The 14180-nt window shown below is 31.9% G+C and overlaps 1 protein-coding gene across 2 annotated transcripts; it reads right to left on the bottom strand.

The window, feature by feature from the left end:
- Positions 1–2558: 2558 nt before the first annotated feature.
- LOC108778799 (RNA-binding protein 25) lies at positions 2559–13739 on the bottom strand. Of its 2 annotated transcripts, none has more exons than XM_018546083.1 (12): positions 13585–13739; positions 12358–12500; positions 11402–11753; positions 11054–11248; positions 10855–10970; positions 5678–5892; positions 4774–5416; positions 4028–4445; positions 3563–3784; positions 3308–3480; positions 2975–3121; positions 2559–2891 (listed from the first exon to the last, which is right to left on the bottom strand). In XM_018546083.1, exons 2-12 carry the CDS (start codon positions 12463–12465, stop codon positions 2799–2801), a joined length of 2682 nt encoding a protein of 893 aa, XP_018401585.1. In that variant the 5' UTR covers positions 12466–12500; positions 13585–13739; the 3' UTR covers positions 2559–2798. The 2 variants fall into 2 exon arrangements, with proteins under 2 accessions (XP_018401585.1, XP_018401586.1); XM_018546084.1 differs by having other exon boundaries at positions 11402–11723.
- Between the last annotated feature and the right edge of the window lie 441 nt (positions 13740–14180).

Raw genomic sequence — 14180 nt, 5'->3', positions numbered from 1 at the left:
GAATACAATTTTACGTAATGTGCTATCTTGTTTATCGCATGTTTTGAGGCATGTCTATCTTTGTACGTGTCTATCTTATGCAAAACAATTTTTGCAACATATTACACTAACTACACGTTCACCATGATATATGTATATGTATACGTATACATAACACGCGCGGTATGTCTTGCAACTCAAATTATCCAATTATCTGTGATTGAAACTGTATTTTTAAGATAATTGAAGAGATCGATTTTCAATATTATTATATGCAACCTGCAATTACACATCCGAGTAAAATTAATATATAAAGATAAGACATAAATGCTTATCTTGATTTTTTAAAAGTAAAAAAAGGCAATTCTAAACATTTGAAAAGAACGATCGTTAAAATACGACACGATAAAAATAGAAGATTTTAATATTAATATATCTGATGTTTTAAGTTACAAAACAATTTTTGCTACATAAGTTTATGAAAAAAAATCTTCGAAACTAAAGTTTCATCGTGGCGAACAAAAAAATTGAACTACGAATAAACAGATTAATTTCAAAGTTAAAAAAGGCGAAACTACGAAGGAAAAAAAGCATGAGTAGTAAATTCTTCCTTCTTTTTCGAGGAACGCCGATTTATCATAATCACTGATTTGTATCATACATTTATGCACATGATTATGTAGACCATTCCAGAGTCCCATTAATAATTTACATATCCTTGCTTTTTGTCGCAAAGGAGAAAACCCGTCAACCTGTTCTTTGCTGTAAAAATACTATAAAGTAAATGCGCCCGTATCGTGTCAATTATACACGATTAATCTTTGTCAGTCCGGTATAAAACCAACACAAAGTGCAAGATTCGTATCATTTTCTACTTGTTTTGGTCATTAAACCACTCTGTTTAAAATGCATGAAATGCATAATTAACATTGACAGAATTAATAAAATTGCCAGACTGCATTTTCGTAATAACAAAAGGTTAAAAATAAAACCATCATAGTATCACAGAGTATGTGTGTGCGTGTTTACTGATTTCGCATTTATAAAACCAAAATTGTGAGATAAACTCTTCTGATATACAATTAAATATATAAAATTATTTTCATCGCAGTATATGTTTTGTTACGGAGGATTCAGTTCAATTATTTTTTGCACTTATTTTATCATACAAATTAAAAGTTTATCCTTAATTTGATTGATCATTATGTACATATACACATAAGGAGCAGACTTTCAAAACGCGTTTTGTGCAAAATTTATAATTTTCAAAAAACAAGTATGGAAACTACAAAAAAACTACGCCACGCTTTTACAGAAAACAACAATTTATCAATCAATAAAATATGAAATGTTTAATAAAATTTCTAAACCGTTGCTAAGAATGTTAAACAAATATATTCTCTCTCTCTCTCTCTCTTATAGTATCAAGATTTTTTCAGTACATAAATTGATGGTGTGAAAATGCTTTCAAAACACATTGTACAGTAGCTTAAAATATATAAGTTTCTCAACATTGAACACTAGACTATTTTTAACTAAAAAAATTAAATTTTGGATAAATTAAATTTGGATAAAATATATTTTGGTAATCTGCTCATTGTATGTTTAAAGTGAAATACAAATTTTTTTATTAATTTTTTAAATATATGTAGAAAGAAGAATATACGCAGAGACATCTAGTGCTTATATATAATTATATAATGTAGATAAGTAATGTTGATAATACAGTAAGCATCATTAATTGCTTGTAAGTTACGACTATCGGTAACTGATAATAATACTTTTGTCAATTTCACACCAATTTTACAACAATTTAACAATTACTTGGATTAAAAAATTTTAAAAAGTACATGAAAAATATTAGAAAAAAATGTAACAATAAAAAGTAAGAGAGACGTGTCGATTTCAAAAATTGTATTCATTATAAAGTTTTTTGTTATCTACAAATTTAAAGTAAAATATATTATGCCTATACAACAAACATACCCATTATATGAATATTCAAATATGATATATGCTCTCACAATTGGTGCAGTTTGCATATCAAAACATTCACAAGTGCGTTGCTCAATTCTGAATATTTGAAAAGAAAGATTATAATAAATATTTAAAAACAAATATATGGCAAAATTTTTTTAATATCTTCTATATTATAAAGTTATGTAACATACGTACTTTCGTGATATAATGTTCTATACATCTATTAAAAAATTAATCACAAAAATAAGCAATTGAAAGAAATGTATTTTCCCTTAGTATTAATAAATTTAATGTTAAAATAATTTTGTATCAAATATCTATCCATTTGTATTTTAATTTACTATTTATTAAATAATAATTCTATAAAAGCAAATTTATTAAATAATAGATAAGAGAAAATAGCAAATTTCTTTTAATCGCAATTGTAGTAATTATTGAATTTTTTGTATCTAATATATATAGGGACTATCATCATATACAATAATTGATAAATTTAACATTAATTAAAATATTCGTGTATATTGAAGTACTGATATCCAATTTTATCATGTAGGAATGTTATCGTTCCATGACAGTCATGTAAATTGAAGAACACTAAATATTATAAATCGTAATTACAAGTTTATTTAACGCTATAATTACTACACACTTAGTACCACCTATTGATCGAGCAACACTTATATTTTCACTTTTATGGGGCAGAATTCCTATATAATAGTATATTAAACTGCATGTAAGTATGTAGTATCTAAACATTTTCTTATATTTAGTTAAAAGAATTTTATATGTAATATATAAATCATGAGTCAAGATGGATTTATGGATGACGATCCATAAATTTACTTTACTAAGCCCATTTTCTTAGCTTCCACTTCATAAATTAGTAACCTCCACATTTTAACGACAAATACTTCTGCTTCTTCGTCCAATACCTGAAACACGAGATGTACATTTCGCAAAGTTTTTCTATTGTATAAAATGCAAAAGCAAAAAGTTCATTTCACAGTTTAGTTACCATCTGTACATCGTCTAGTATTCCCTGAGGAGAACTGCCCGCCATTACTTTGCTACAAATAAAATCTACTAGAGTAGGTTCTGGTTCGCCAATATATTCAATAATCTTTTTATTGATCCAAGGTCTTATCCTCTTCTCCATCAATGTCTAAATACAAAACATGTAAAAACATTGGAGTTGGATTTTACCAATCAAAATCGCAGTAATATATTCGTAAAAGAAGTATAGAATAAATTAACAATAAGATAGAAATCAAAGAAAACAATTTAATAACAAGAAGGAAAGCTTATTTGTTTCAAGAATTTGTTTCTCTAAAATATAAATAACACTTACGTTATCGATAAGTGCCCAATCGAGTTGATAACCAAACAACGCATTCTTGTCGGTAGGTATTTTGTCTATGAGAGATTTTATGTGTTTTCGTTTTTCTTCTTGACTTTTTGTATTTTCTTCTTTTCCTGCCTTTGTAGCTTCTTCCGTTTTCTTTTTCTTCTCGTCTCCGTAATCTGAAAAGATATAGGTATCTCTAAATATCTCAACTAATCTGTAATAAATTTAGAGCTTTATTAATAAGGTTAGAATATTTACCTAAAGGTACGAGTTTACGCTTTTTCGCGTTATTAGTTGTATCATCATCGTCATCATTATTGAATACATCTTTAACATCAATACGACCTTTTTTCCGCGTTTGATTCGTCGGTTGTGAATTTGTATTAGCAGCAGTATTAGGACTGACCGGTGTTTTACCGCCTATATTATGATCGCCAGCACGATTGCCTCCACTTCCCATAGCAAATGGAACAAAGTTACCTATATCGAGGAAGAATATAGTTGGACATGTGAATAAAATTATATTATAATATAATACTTCTTATAATTAACTTTAGTGATATACAATTAGATGAAATTATTAGAATTTAAATAATAGTTTTAAGAGTATCGTATATGCAAAAATTTATTGTAAATAATTAAGTCTGATCAAGATCGTATAAAAAATTCCAAGGAGGTAATTTGTATGGGTATTGTATTTGTAGGTAGCCAAAAGACACTTACTACCACTTGTCTTTTCCGGTTCACTAACAAGAGACATGCGTGAGTCTTCATCTAATGACGGTGGAATAGATTGAGCAGGTGTTGCAGCCGACTGATGTCCCGGCGATGGCCGTGCATCTTTTAGACTCTCTCGATCTATCTCTACTAATCCCTCTTGAATCTCGTCACCATCGCGATGATGATTTTGATGATGTCTATGATGCCGACGATGATGATGATGATGTCGTGGAGGTGTCCTGGATGGTGCTTCCGGTTGAGAAATATCATCAAATTGCACACCGTCATCACTATCACTCTCTATTGGCTCGGTTTCTATTGGCGGCATTATTTCTTTATCTTTTTTTGCTTTGTCATCCTCTTCGTCAATTATAGTTATTACTGGTTTAGGTTTATACTGTTCTTCTCTTTCTGCTTTCAACTAATAAAAGAGGAGCAAAGTATAAAAGTAAATAAAAGATACAAAATTATTTTTTGTTATAATTAGATAATTCGAGTCTGTAGCACTAAGCAGCATGACCAAATGTAACATTTTTTTATTATAATGTGTAGAAAGTAGAATTAATTATAGAATATCATAAGCTTTTCCTTAAAAAATAGATTTTCCAATTAAAAAAAATTAAAGTATTAAAAAATGGAAAATTTAAAACTTATATATAATATATAAAAGTATTCCTTAGAATTTTAAGAGTTCCTTTAATTTATACAGAATACAACTTCTACAGGAATTTCTACAGGATACAACTTACCCTTTCAAATTCTGCGGCAGGATCCGGATTAGAAGCATCTGCATATAACTTATCGCGTAGACGCTGCAGCTCTTGACGTTCAGCACAACGATCCCGTGAGTCTGCTTCAGCCTCCAATGCTCGTTCTTCAAGTCGGCGAGACAATTCTTTACCTTTATAATACTTGGAATCATCACGATCGTCGTCATAATCCTCGAGGAACTCCTTCAGACGTTTTGCCTCCCTCTCCTTGGCTTCGCGTTTTCCACGACGCTTCTCGGCTTCTTTTTCATATTCCTTCTGTTTACGTCGTTCGCGCGTCTCCCACGCTCTCAAACGTTCCTGGTATGTCGCTTCTTTTTCTCTAGCTCGCCTTTCATTTTTCTTCCTCTCTTTTGCCTCTTCCTCCTCCTCTCTCTCGCGCATAATTTCTCTTTCAGTCTTTCTCACCTCTTCGCGTTCCCGTTCCCTTTCCCGCTCTCGGTCTCTTTCCTTCTCTCTATCTCGCTCGCGTTCCCGCTCACGTTCCCTTTCGCGGTCTCGATCTCGATCTCGATCCCGCTCTCGTTCTCGTTCCCGTTCCCGCTCTCGATCTCTCTCACGATCTCTGTCTCGATCCCGGTCTCGATCGTTTCTCAATCGATCTCTATCACGTTCTTTAGACCTGAAAACAATTTATAAAGTAAAAAAAAATTATATCCCAAAACAATAAAGAAAAAGTTATCGAAAACAGCAAAATCACTGATGAATGTGCAGGAGTGATGTCATATACAACATGACTCGCACAATAGAGTGAAGCTGCATCTACACGCATTTGTATTTGTAGATTCCTATTTGCAAAAATAATTGATTTAATGTTGTACGCTTTATACATTGTTCAACGGTGCAACTATCCTATACAATCGAAATACAAACGTTACTTCACCTAGATCTAGATCGACGTTTATCCCTTCTACTGCTGCCAGTACTATCACTACGACCTTTATGAGACGTAGGGCTACTGGGATCTCCATCTTGATCGTCCTTGTTGGAGGTATCATCGTCACGCTTATCGCGTCGTTCCTTTTCTCGTTTCTCGCGTTCTTCTTTCTCGACAGCTTCCTTCTTTCGCTTCACCTGGGCCTTCTCCTCTTCCTGCTTCTATAAAACACAAGAATGCGAGCACAGGTAAGACAAAAAGGCTGAAACAAGTGTGTCGATCTGTGATAATGATGGAACCAAGAAACTAGCAATCGTATCTTTCTTAAATGCAACAAAAAATACTATTATATCTGTAAATGTTGTCAACAAACAAAGATCTTTGACGATCGTTATGGAAGGAGGAACGCGTAGTAATTAATGAACAAAACTACAAATTAAAAATTCGTGAATATTATAATCTGTTAAATAAATGCTAAAATGTATGTTAATTGTTAAAGAAATGTTTCTGTTGCATTTTCAATAATTAACAGAAAGGGCATATACACATACACAGCAAAAAGAATCGAAATTTAAATCGCATGGCTACGTGTTACGTATTCATATATAGAACGATTACTAGTTGTATAAGCCTTAATCATCTGACATAACGAATGTAGAGATGTTCATTTCAATATGGTATACTCACTCCACTGGAGTATGCTCGATCGGCAGCTCTTACGCGAGAAATCTCGTTTACATATCAATTACCTAAGTGCAGGTACAAATATTTGGATACAGGCATAAGAGTTATCTTAGACTCTAGCTTATAATTTAAGTACCTTAACGCTATTAACAGATGCATCGCAGAGGCCACCCAATGTACTTACAACATTGCAAATGTGCCTGTAAAATCGATAGTGTCTAAATCTAAGAGCTTGAAAGGGGTCTTTCAGAGATTATTTCTTGATCAATATTCAATAATTATTAGAAAGTATTATACCAATAGAAGGCGCAGTCATCACGAAGAAGGGTATCCCACCAAAACATCTTTTCACATTTGCCAAGAAACTGTCTCACACTGTCTGACAACATTTGATTTCCTCTGGTAATGGTTACACGCATTATGGCAGCCGATGCAGCAAACTGTTGAATATCAAATGCACAATAGTTTGCCCACCGTTATCGTCCCGAGTTATAAACGCAACGTCTTAGAAATAAATTAGTATGATTCATCCTTATTCGTTATACTACTATCCAAAAATGGGTTACTGTTTGGAAAATCGATCCTAATTATTATTATAATACTAATTATTACGCGATCATTAAAACGAGATTAAAATGTAATCTGCCCACAATATATATTCAAATATGTTTATATTTATATAAAATGGAATACAAAGAACTATAATATTTCTATTAGTTCAATATTACTCGTTACATTGTTATGCGATATATTTACTTTTTCTAATTTGCTTATTTTTCCTAACATATACTATAATTATAGAAATAATACCACTGTAATATTGCTATATTTGTTATTACAATCATGGAATTTGAGAAAATGTAGTTCTTTTAATATTTTATTTTTGTTATCTTATTACTCTCTCTGTTTTATACAATCATCTACGCCTACGTGACACATGGAATGTATTTTTAAGTTATTTCATCCATACGGTAACCCATAATTTTAAGTTCTAACAAGGGTAGAATAACACAGTGCATAAAAGTAAATGCACATTGTGAGGAGAAAATAGACTGCTGTAACATGAAATGTGGTCAAAAAGGTATTTCTCAGATGGGTAGTTCACTAGCAAAAATACTACAAGAACCGAATGCTTGTGTTGGCTCATGGTTGTGGAGTTTACTCACGGTGTGAAGTTGACTTGGTCAGTCAGTGTGGTGGTACCGGAGAATGGAGGAGCGCGCACCTAGGTACTACATGTCTGATCGAGACGCTGACAGAAGCTGTTTACACAAAATAAAGACAACAACTGAACAGTCGCCATTTGGTGATGGACAAAATCAGTTTCATTGTGTGTAGCGCACAGAGAAAGTCTCCCGGCCCTAACAAATAAGTCTATCCCAAAGATGTAAAAAGTGTGTCAGCGTCAAAGTGTGTTTTGCTCAAAATGATAATACGTTCCAATCCTAAGCTATGTGCGTGAAAGCAACCTGGACAACCGCTTACCTACGTTTGATATGCGAATACTAGACTGCTAGGCGTCAACACGAATAATTAACGTAATATTTACTGTTGTATATCCATATCGTTGTCATCATTCTTTAATTTAATATTTAATATAAAATCAGATACATGTGTATGTCTCATACGAAAACGTGTAGAGAGACATTATATCCTTCATTAACGTAATACATAGTAATGTGTATAGATATTGATAAGAAACAAATAAAAATTTAAACATTTTCTTTATATTTGAAGATCAGAATAAGATCAAAAATTTTGAAAATCTTAAATCAATTTAGACTTTATAACTTTTTAATTATATTAAAAGAGAGATATCTAATAATTAAAAAAGAGAATACATCAATGACTAATAATTCCAAAAAGTAAAGACGTTAATTTAATAATAAAGACTTTTCAGGAGAAATATTTTTTACATAACTTTCTTACAAAATTAAATCAAATTTTATTCTAAACACATTTTTATATCTTCAAATCTAACGAAAATATTTAGTTGTTTAGTTTTTAATGAACCATTTTGTAATATCCATTCCTATTTTCTAATATACATACAATCAGTTTTTATACTTTAAATAAATAAATATACCAGATGTTTCAGACCATCTCCGTATCATCCTTTTATCTTTATAAGATAATGTTCAATAAAAAAAGTATTCAGAAAAAGTCGTAAGATTTAAAAAGATCTATTTACTGATTTTATCAGTTTAACCTTGAGTGGCGTCGATAAGGTCAATATGAAAATAACTGAACAGCCTCAAAAGGCTATGATTTTAACAAATGTTATTAATATCATAACCCTAAACGACATTTGAAAGATTTTAACCATCAATTGAACATCATAAATTGGCGACGCCACCCAAAGTCAAACTGATAAAATCAGTAAATAGATCTTTTTAAATCTTACAACTTTTGTCTAACACACACTGTTTCGATTGGACGTTATCCTGCGAAAATAAAAGGTGGTCTGAAACACCTATATATATAATATTTTGATGAAAGTATACTAATAATTCATAGTAATTTGCAGTTTTATTATCTGATAAATTTTGATTTTCATGTATATTCGTAATTAATGAAAGCAATATATGCATGTACACATATAATTAGTGAAAGTAATATAATAAAAGAGAACAGAAATAAATAGTATACGAATATACATATACAAAGTTATATATCAAATAAAAATTATACTTTACTATAAAAACAAAATTTAATTACATATGAGAAAGAACTCATTATTTCAGTGCATCATTTTAACACATTAAAACATATTTATACTAATTTAACTAACGTTTTTATACTAATTGCTAGCAGTTTAGCATGACATATACAGAAGTAGATAAAGTTAATTTAGTGCCAAATAAATCGTAATAGTATCTATCTCTAAACGTCAAAAATATAATAGTCGCAATGTATCACAGATGTATATTTGCGATGAATCAAAACAGAATACCAATAGAAACAAACTGATCAGCTACATGTCGCCGGCTTGTCGCGGAGAGCTATGAGTCTCCTTCTTAATGTATTACGCATTCTTTTTTTTTTCATGTTTGGTTGTTTGGATTATACTCTGACTTACCGACGAGCCTGCAGCCGCCTGCGAAAATACGAGGGATGTGCTGTCATTGACTCCCTTCAGAGCCAATGAGTGAGTGAAAGGGCGGTCCCCACACACAGCATTCCTAGGCGTGTGCGTTTGCTGTGTGCGACGCACGCTGCCTGTTATTATAATTATAGCAACGAGTCACGGCTCCAATTGTTCAGAGCTAATATAGCACACACGCACTTTATCACAAAAATACTTAAAAACTACGGTTTTCGAGATACTCATAATCCTCTCTTGTATACATATATCCAAATACATTATTTTGCATTTTAAGTGTACACAGAGAGAAAGAGAGAGTGAGACAGATAGAGATATAGAGAGAGAGAGAGAGAGAAAGAGAGAGAAAGAATCTAATTACCAGTGTCTGCGATAAAATGTGTATGCGATTGGACACTTTCAATATTCATATTGCGACAAGAGCTCGTCAATTTGCGTTTCCATATTTTATCATGTAAGCTACACTAATATAAGTGTAACAATTCATGTTCAATCGCAATATATATATATATATATACACATACATACATATATATATATATATATGAGGTAGATACTAGCAACAATTTATCAATAAACATTGAAAGATAAGTTTTTTTTTTCATATATAGCACAAATTCATAGATTTCATTGTTTAGTGTTGGTATGTATGTATGTATGTGTGTGTGTGAGTGTATATATCAGGAGTACACGGTAGTGCTCGGTATATACAAACATACATTCACATACACACACATACACGCCTTTGATTTCATCTAAATCAATAAGAACGTAACAATGTCTTTTGCACATTCAATATTTTTAAACTTTGTGAAAATTTTATATTCGCAAACTATATCCGATCGGCATCATTAACATACTCAAACGTCATGAACTTGTAAATGAACCGATAGATGTGTAAAAAATAAACATGTGAAAAACAACAATCAATAATAGTACAAAGTATTACAAACATATACATACTCTGAAAATAAAAGATGAAAATTTTTTCTTTATATCAAGATAACAAAGAAAAAGATAAAAAGTAAGATGACATAAATACTCGGAGAAAAATATATACACATTTTTTATATATTATTGCTAATATATGAAAAGCGATTAAATCACAAATTCTTTATCTGACCTTGTTGCTTCTGAAATATTTTATTTCGTTGAATTTCCATAATGTTGCAGTAATGCAATCAATTGTAAACAGATATGTTTATAATGCTTCGTGAATCAAGTGTAACATATAAACAACATTCATTTTTTTAATCAAAAAAATTTTCAGCACATATTTTAAGAGATAAAAATTTCGTCTTTTATTGCTTTTATTATCTAACGCGACAAACCTTTTATGGTTACAAAAAAATAGGGCTTAAAAAAAGTTATAAATACTCGTAATAGTAATAATTACCTTCATAACCTCCCTGAATTTGCCAATTTCCCGAGTAATCAAGTCTCTTTTACTTTCTTCTATTTCCGTTTCATCCAAATTTAAGGTTTTAGCTACCATTTTTGTCTGGTGTTCCTCTGCAACAACACACATACAGTAAGAAAAAAAAATTGATGTGTCCTATTTAATAAGATTTAGCAAATGACAAGTGAATATTTACCTGGAGCAACTTGTGCCATTTCTAGATCTGAAGCATGTTCAGCTATGATCTGATTGATACGTGTTAAAGCATCTGCGTCGACCACTCTCATACCTTCGTCCATATAATCTTCACCCTCTTCACCATCAGCTCCTTCATTGGGCGTTTCATCTTGTAAAGGCGATTGACCCCCTCTGAGTTTCTTCCTTCGTTCAGCTGTAAAGCGAACACACACGCACACACACGCACACGCACACGCACACGCACACACACACACACACACATACATACACATACACACACATATCGTAATTTATTTTATCCAAATCTCCATCTTTTTTTTTATATTTATATCTACCGAAAACTCACCCTTGAATTGATCCAAGACTACCTTAGCTTTAGCATCCACTTTGACAACGAGCTTTTTTGTGCCTATTTCCATGTCATGGAGCAATCGAACTGCTCTGAGACCTGCATCAGGGCCTGCATATTCGCAAAAACCGAATGCTTGTACTCTCTTCCAAGAAAGAACATGCCCACATGCGCCCAGAATATGTCGTATCATCACATCAGGTGCTCTATCCATTATGTTACCAATGAATACTGTGACAGGTGGGCCAGATTCTCTCTCGCGTCTTCGATTATCGTGGCGATTCTGATTTCGCGAGTAACGTACAGCCGGCGCGGATGTCTGCATCGTAGATACGGGTGATGGAATCATCTATGTTTTATAAATGGTAGGATTCTTAATTATGCACATATCTACTCATGCACTCCATATTTCCCCTCCCTCTCTAATTGCATGATTAATTGATTTTCTTCTTTTCAACTAACTAAGCATTGCAAAATATCAAGTAGTTCATTCTGTTCTGCGTACATTACATGCATTAAATAAATTTAAAAAAAAGAGGACTTTTTTCTCTGTATATATACTGCACATAAAGCTGTTAATAAATTTATTTAAAAGACGTTTGTTTCTGTACACTCAAAATTAATATATGATGCAATTTATTGCTGATATATTGCATGTATTGGCAATATAACTAATGTATATATGTATTATGTATGCTTTACATGTACAATATATGTATTAATAAATACTACTTTCATAATTTTATAATATATATATATATATATATATATACACATGTTGTTTTTTCGTAAACATTACAATATCAAAAGAAATTTTTCAGCTATAGTAAAAGCAAAAATTACTACATACAAATTAGTTTAATTCATATATGAATGAATAAAATATACATTACAGACAATCAATCAATATCAAAATCATATCTATCATGCCTGAATGATACAAATTTACTTACATGGGCCATAGGCATAACTCCTCCTATAATTGGGGGAGGTGCACCAACCATATATGGCATCGGAGGCATCCCAGGGATACCCATAGGTGGCTGACCAGGATACGACATGATTGTGACAAATTGATACTGTAGCAATGAATATTCTACAACAAGTTACATAAATATTAAGCAAGTAAAACTAGTGAGAATTAATTTATTTTATGGATGAATATTAACAAATAAATAATGTTGGAATAATCACAATTATAAAGAATAATTTATTATTAACAATCTTTGCAGGATGGCAAAAGTCACTTTAGTGATAATGAAACAATGTTATATTTTGAAGCAAAAATGCAACAAAATAATGCATTATAGTAAATCTTATTTAAGCTATAAACTTTTGTAAAATGTTATAAAATCTGTAAGATTTTAAAAATAGATCCTCGTCCTCTAAAGGTTAAACAGTGCATCAATTATTTTTATTATAAAAACAAATTAATTCTGAGTTTAGCACTTTGAAATTTAACGCAATAAATTAATAAAATTCTATTAAAAAATTGAATTTTAATGAGAAGCCTTATTAAGTTTCAAACTCTGTCAGGTAGGTACAATATCAATTGTACAAGGAAAAATATTATTAATGTATTGTTGCATACAAAATACAGCTTCTGGAGATAAAACGAATATCAAAATACAAATTTAATATCTATTCGTGCTTATGAAAGTATGAGAAATTACGAGGGACGATGTCTACTGCAATACGATACAATGATCCAGCCCAGCTTGATTCTTATCACATGTACTCCAATAAAATAGGTATGTACAAAAAGTCACAGTAAACACGGAAGCGATCAATTTGTGAATAAAATCGGTGAAGATCGGACAAAAAGCAAGTTTCACGTGCATACCGTATGTATGCGATAATAAAATACATACACTTTTTTTCTCTCTCTCTCTCACACACACACACACACACACACACACACACACTATTTCTTTCCCCCTTCTTTCTTTACACTCGTAATACTCTACGGTTGTTTATGCTCCGAATAAATTTCACAAAATCGAACACAACCATGCAAAATGTGCCACGCGAAAAAAATTAATGTAATCGTTATTAATCAATATTTTGCGAAAGTGTCTCGGTCGCCAATACGTTCACATGAACGCTCGACAGGGAAACGTCAATGGAAGGATTTTAACCACTAAACTAGCACGGCGAGGCATCGTTATGATCATACTCACATGAATTGTAGAACAAGATTATAGAGACTATCGTGGTTGAAATCTACGCGTCATTTCGATAAAGCCGTCGGGATCGAGACGCAAATTTTCGCTTGGAAACACTCGAAAACGCGGCAAAATACCACCTCGATTTTTAACACAATTGGTACGATACAATTGCGGTACACCAGACCAGAACGACCATGGCATATGCTTGCAATGTAGAGTTGTTCCGATGCCTCCGATCATGGTATGGTATAATGTAGGATTCACCCGGGCTGCGTTCAGGAATTATTAAGCCCATTCTACATTGGTCGTATCGTAAGCATCGTGAGACTTCTAATTGACACATCGGATTGGCTGTTGCAACAAATTTGTGACCTGCGACGTCTACGATACGACCAATGTAGAATGGGCTTTAGAATTACCTAAGTGTAATTTCTGAACGCAGCCCTGTATATAATATCCGACGGTATGATATCCAATAGAAGAGCTTGTTTTCTAGATATATACGACAAACATCATCGTGCGACAAAATATTGTTATATATATCTAGAAAAGCTCTCCTATTGGATATCGTACCAACGTAAACTATAGCATGTTATACTGTCGTCGTT

This window comes from Cyphomyrmex costatus, unplaced genomic scaffold (genome assembly GCF_001594065.2).
Source record: "Cyphomyrmex costatus isolate MS0001 unplaced genomic scaffold, Ccosl1.0 scaffold51, whole genome shotgun sequence".
Classification (NCBI taxonomy): Eukaryota; Metazoa; Arthropoda; class Insecta; order Hymenoptera; family Formicidae; genus Cyphomyrmex; species Cyphomyrmex costatus.
This window is presented reverse-complemented; position numbering and strand designations above follow the sequence as displayed.

Coding starts and splice junctions, on each gene's coding strand:
- LOC108778799 (XM_018546083.1), bottom strand. CDS start 12,465: ATGTCGTATCCTGGTCAGCCACCTATGGGTATCCCTGGGATGCCTCCG. Junction 5,893..10,854: donor AATTCAGGGAGGTTATGAAG/GTAATTATTACT, acceptor TGTGTTTTATAG/AAGCAGGAAGAGGAGAAGGC. Junction 4,446..4,773: donor CTGCCGCAGAATTTGAAAGG/GTAAGTTGTATC, acceptor CTCTTTTATTAG/TTGAAAGCAGAAAGAGAAGA.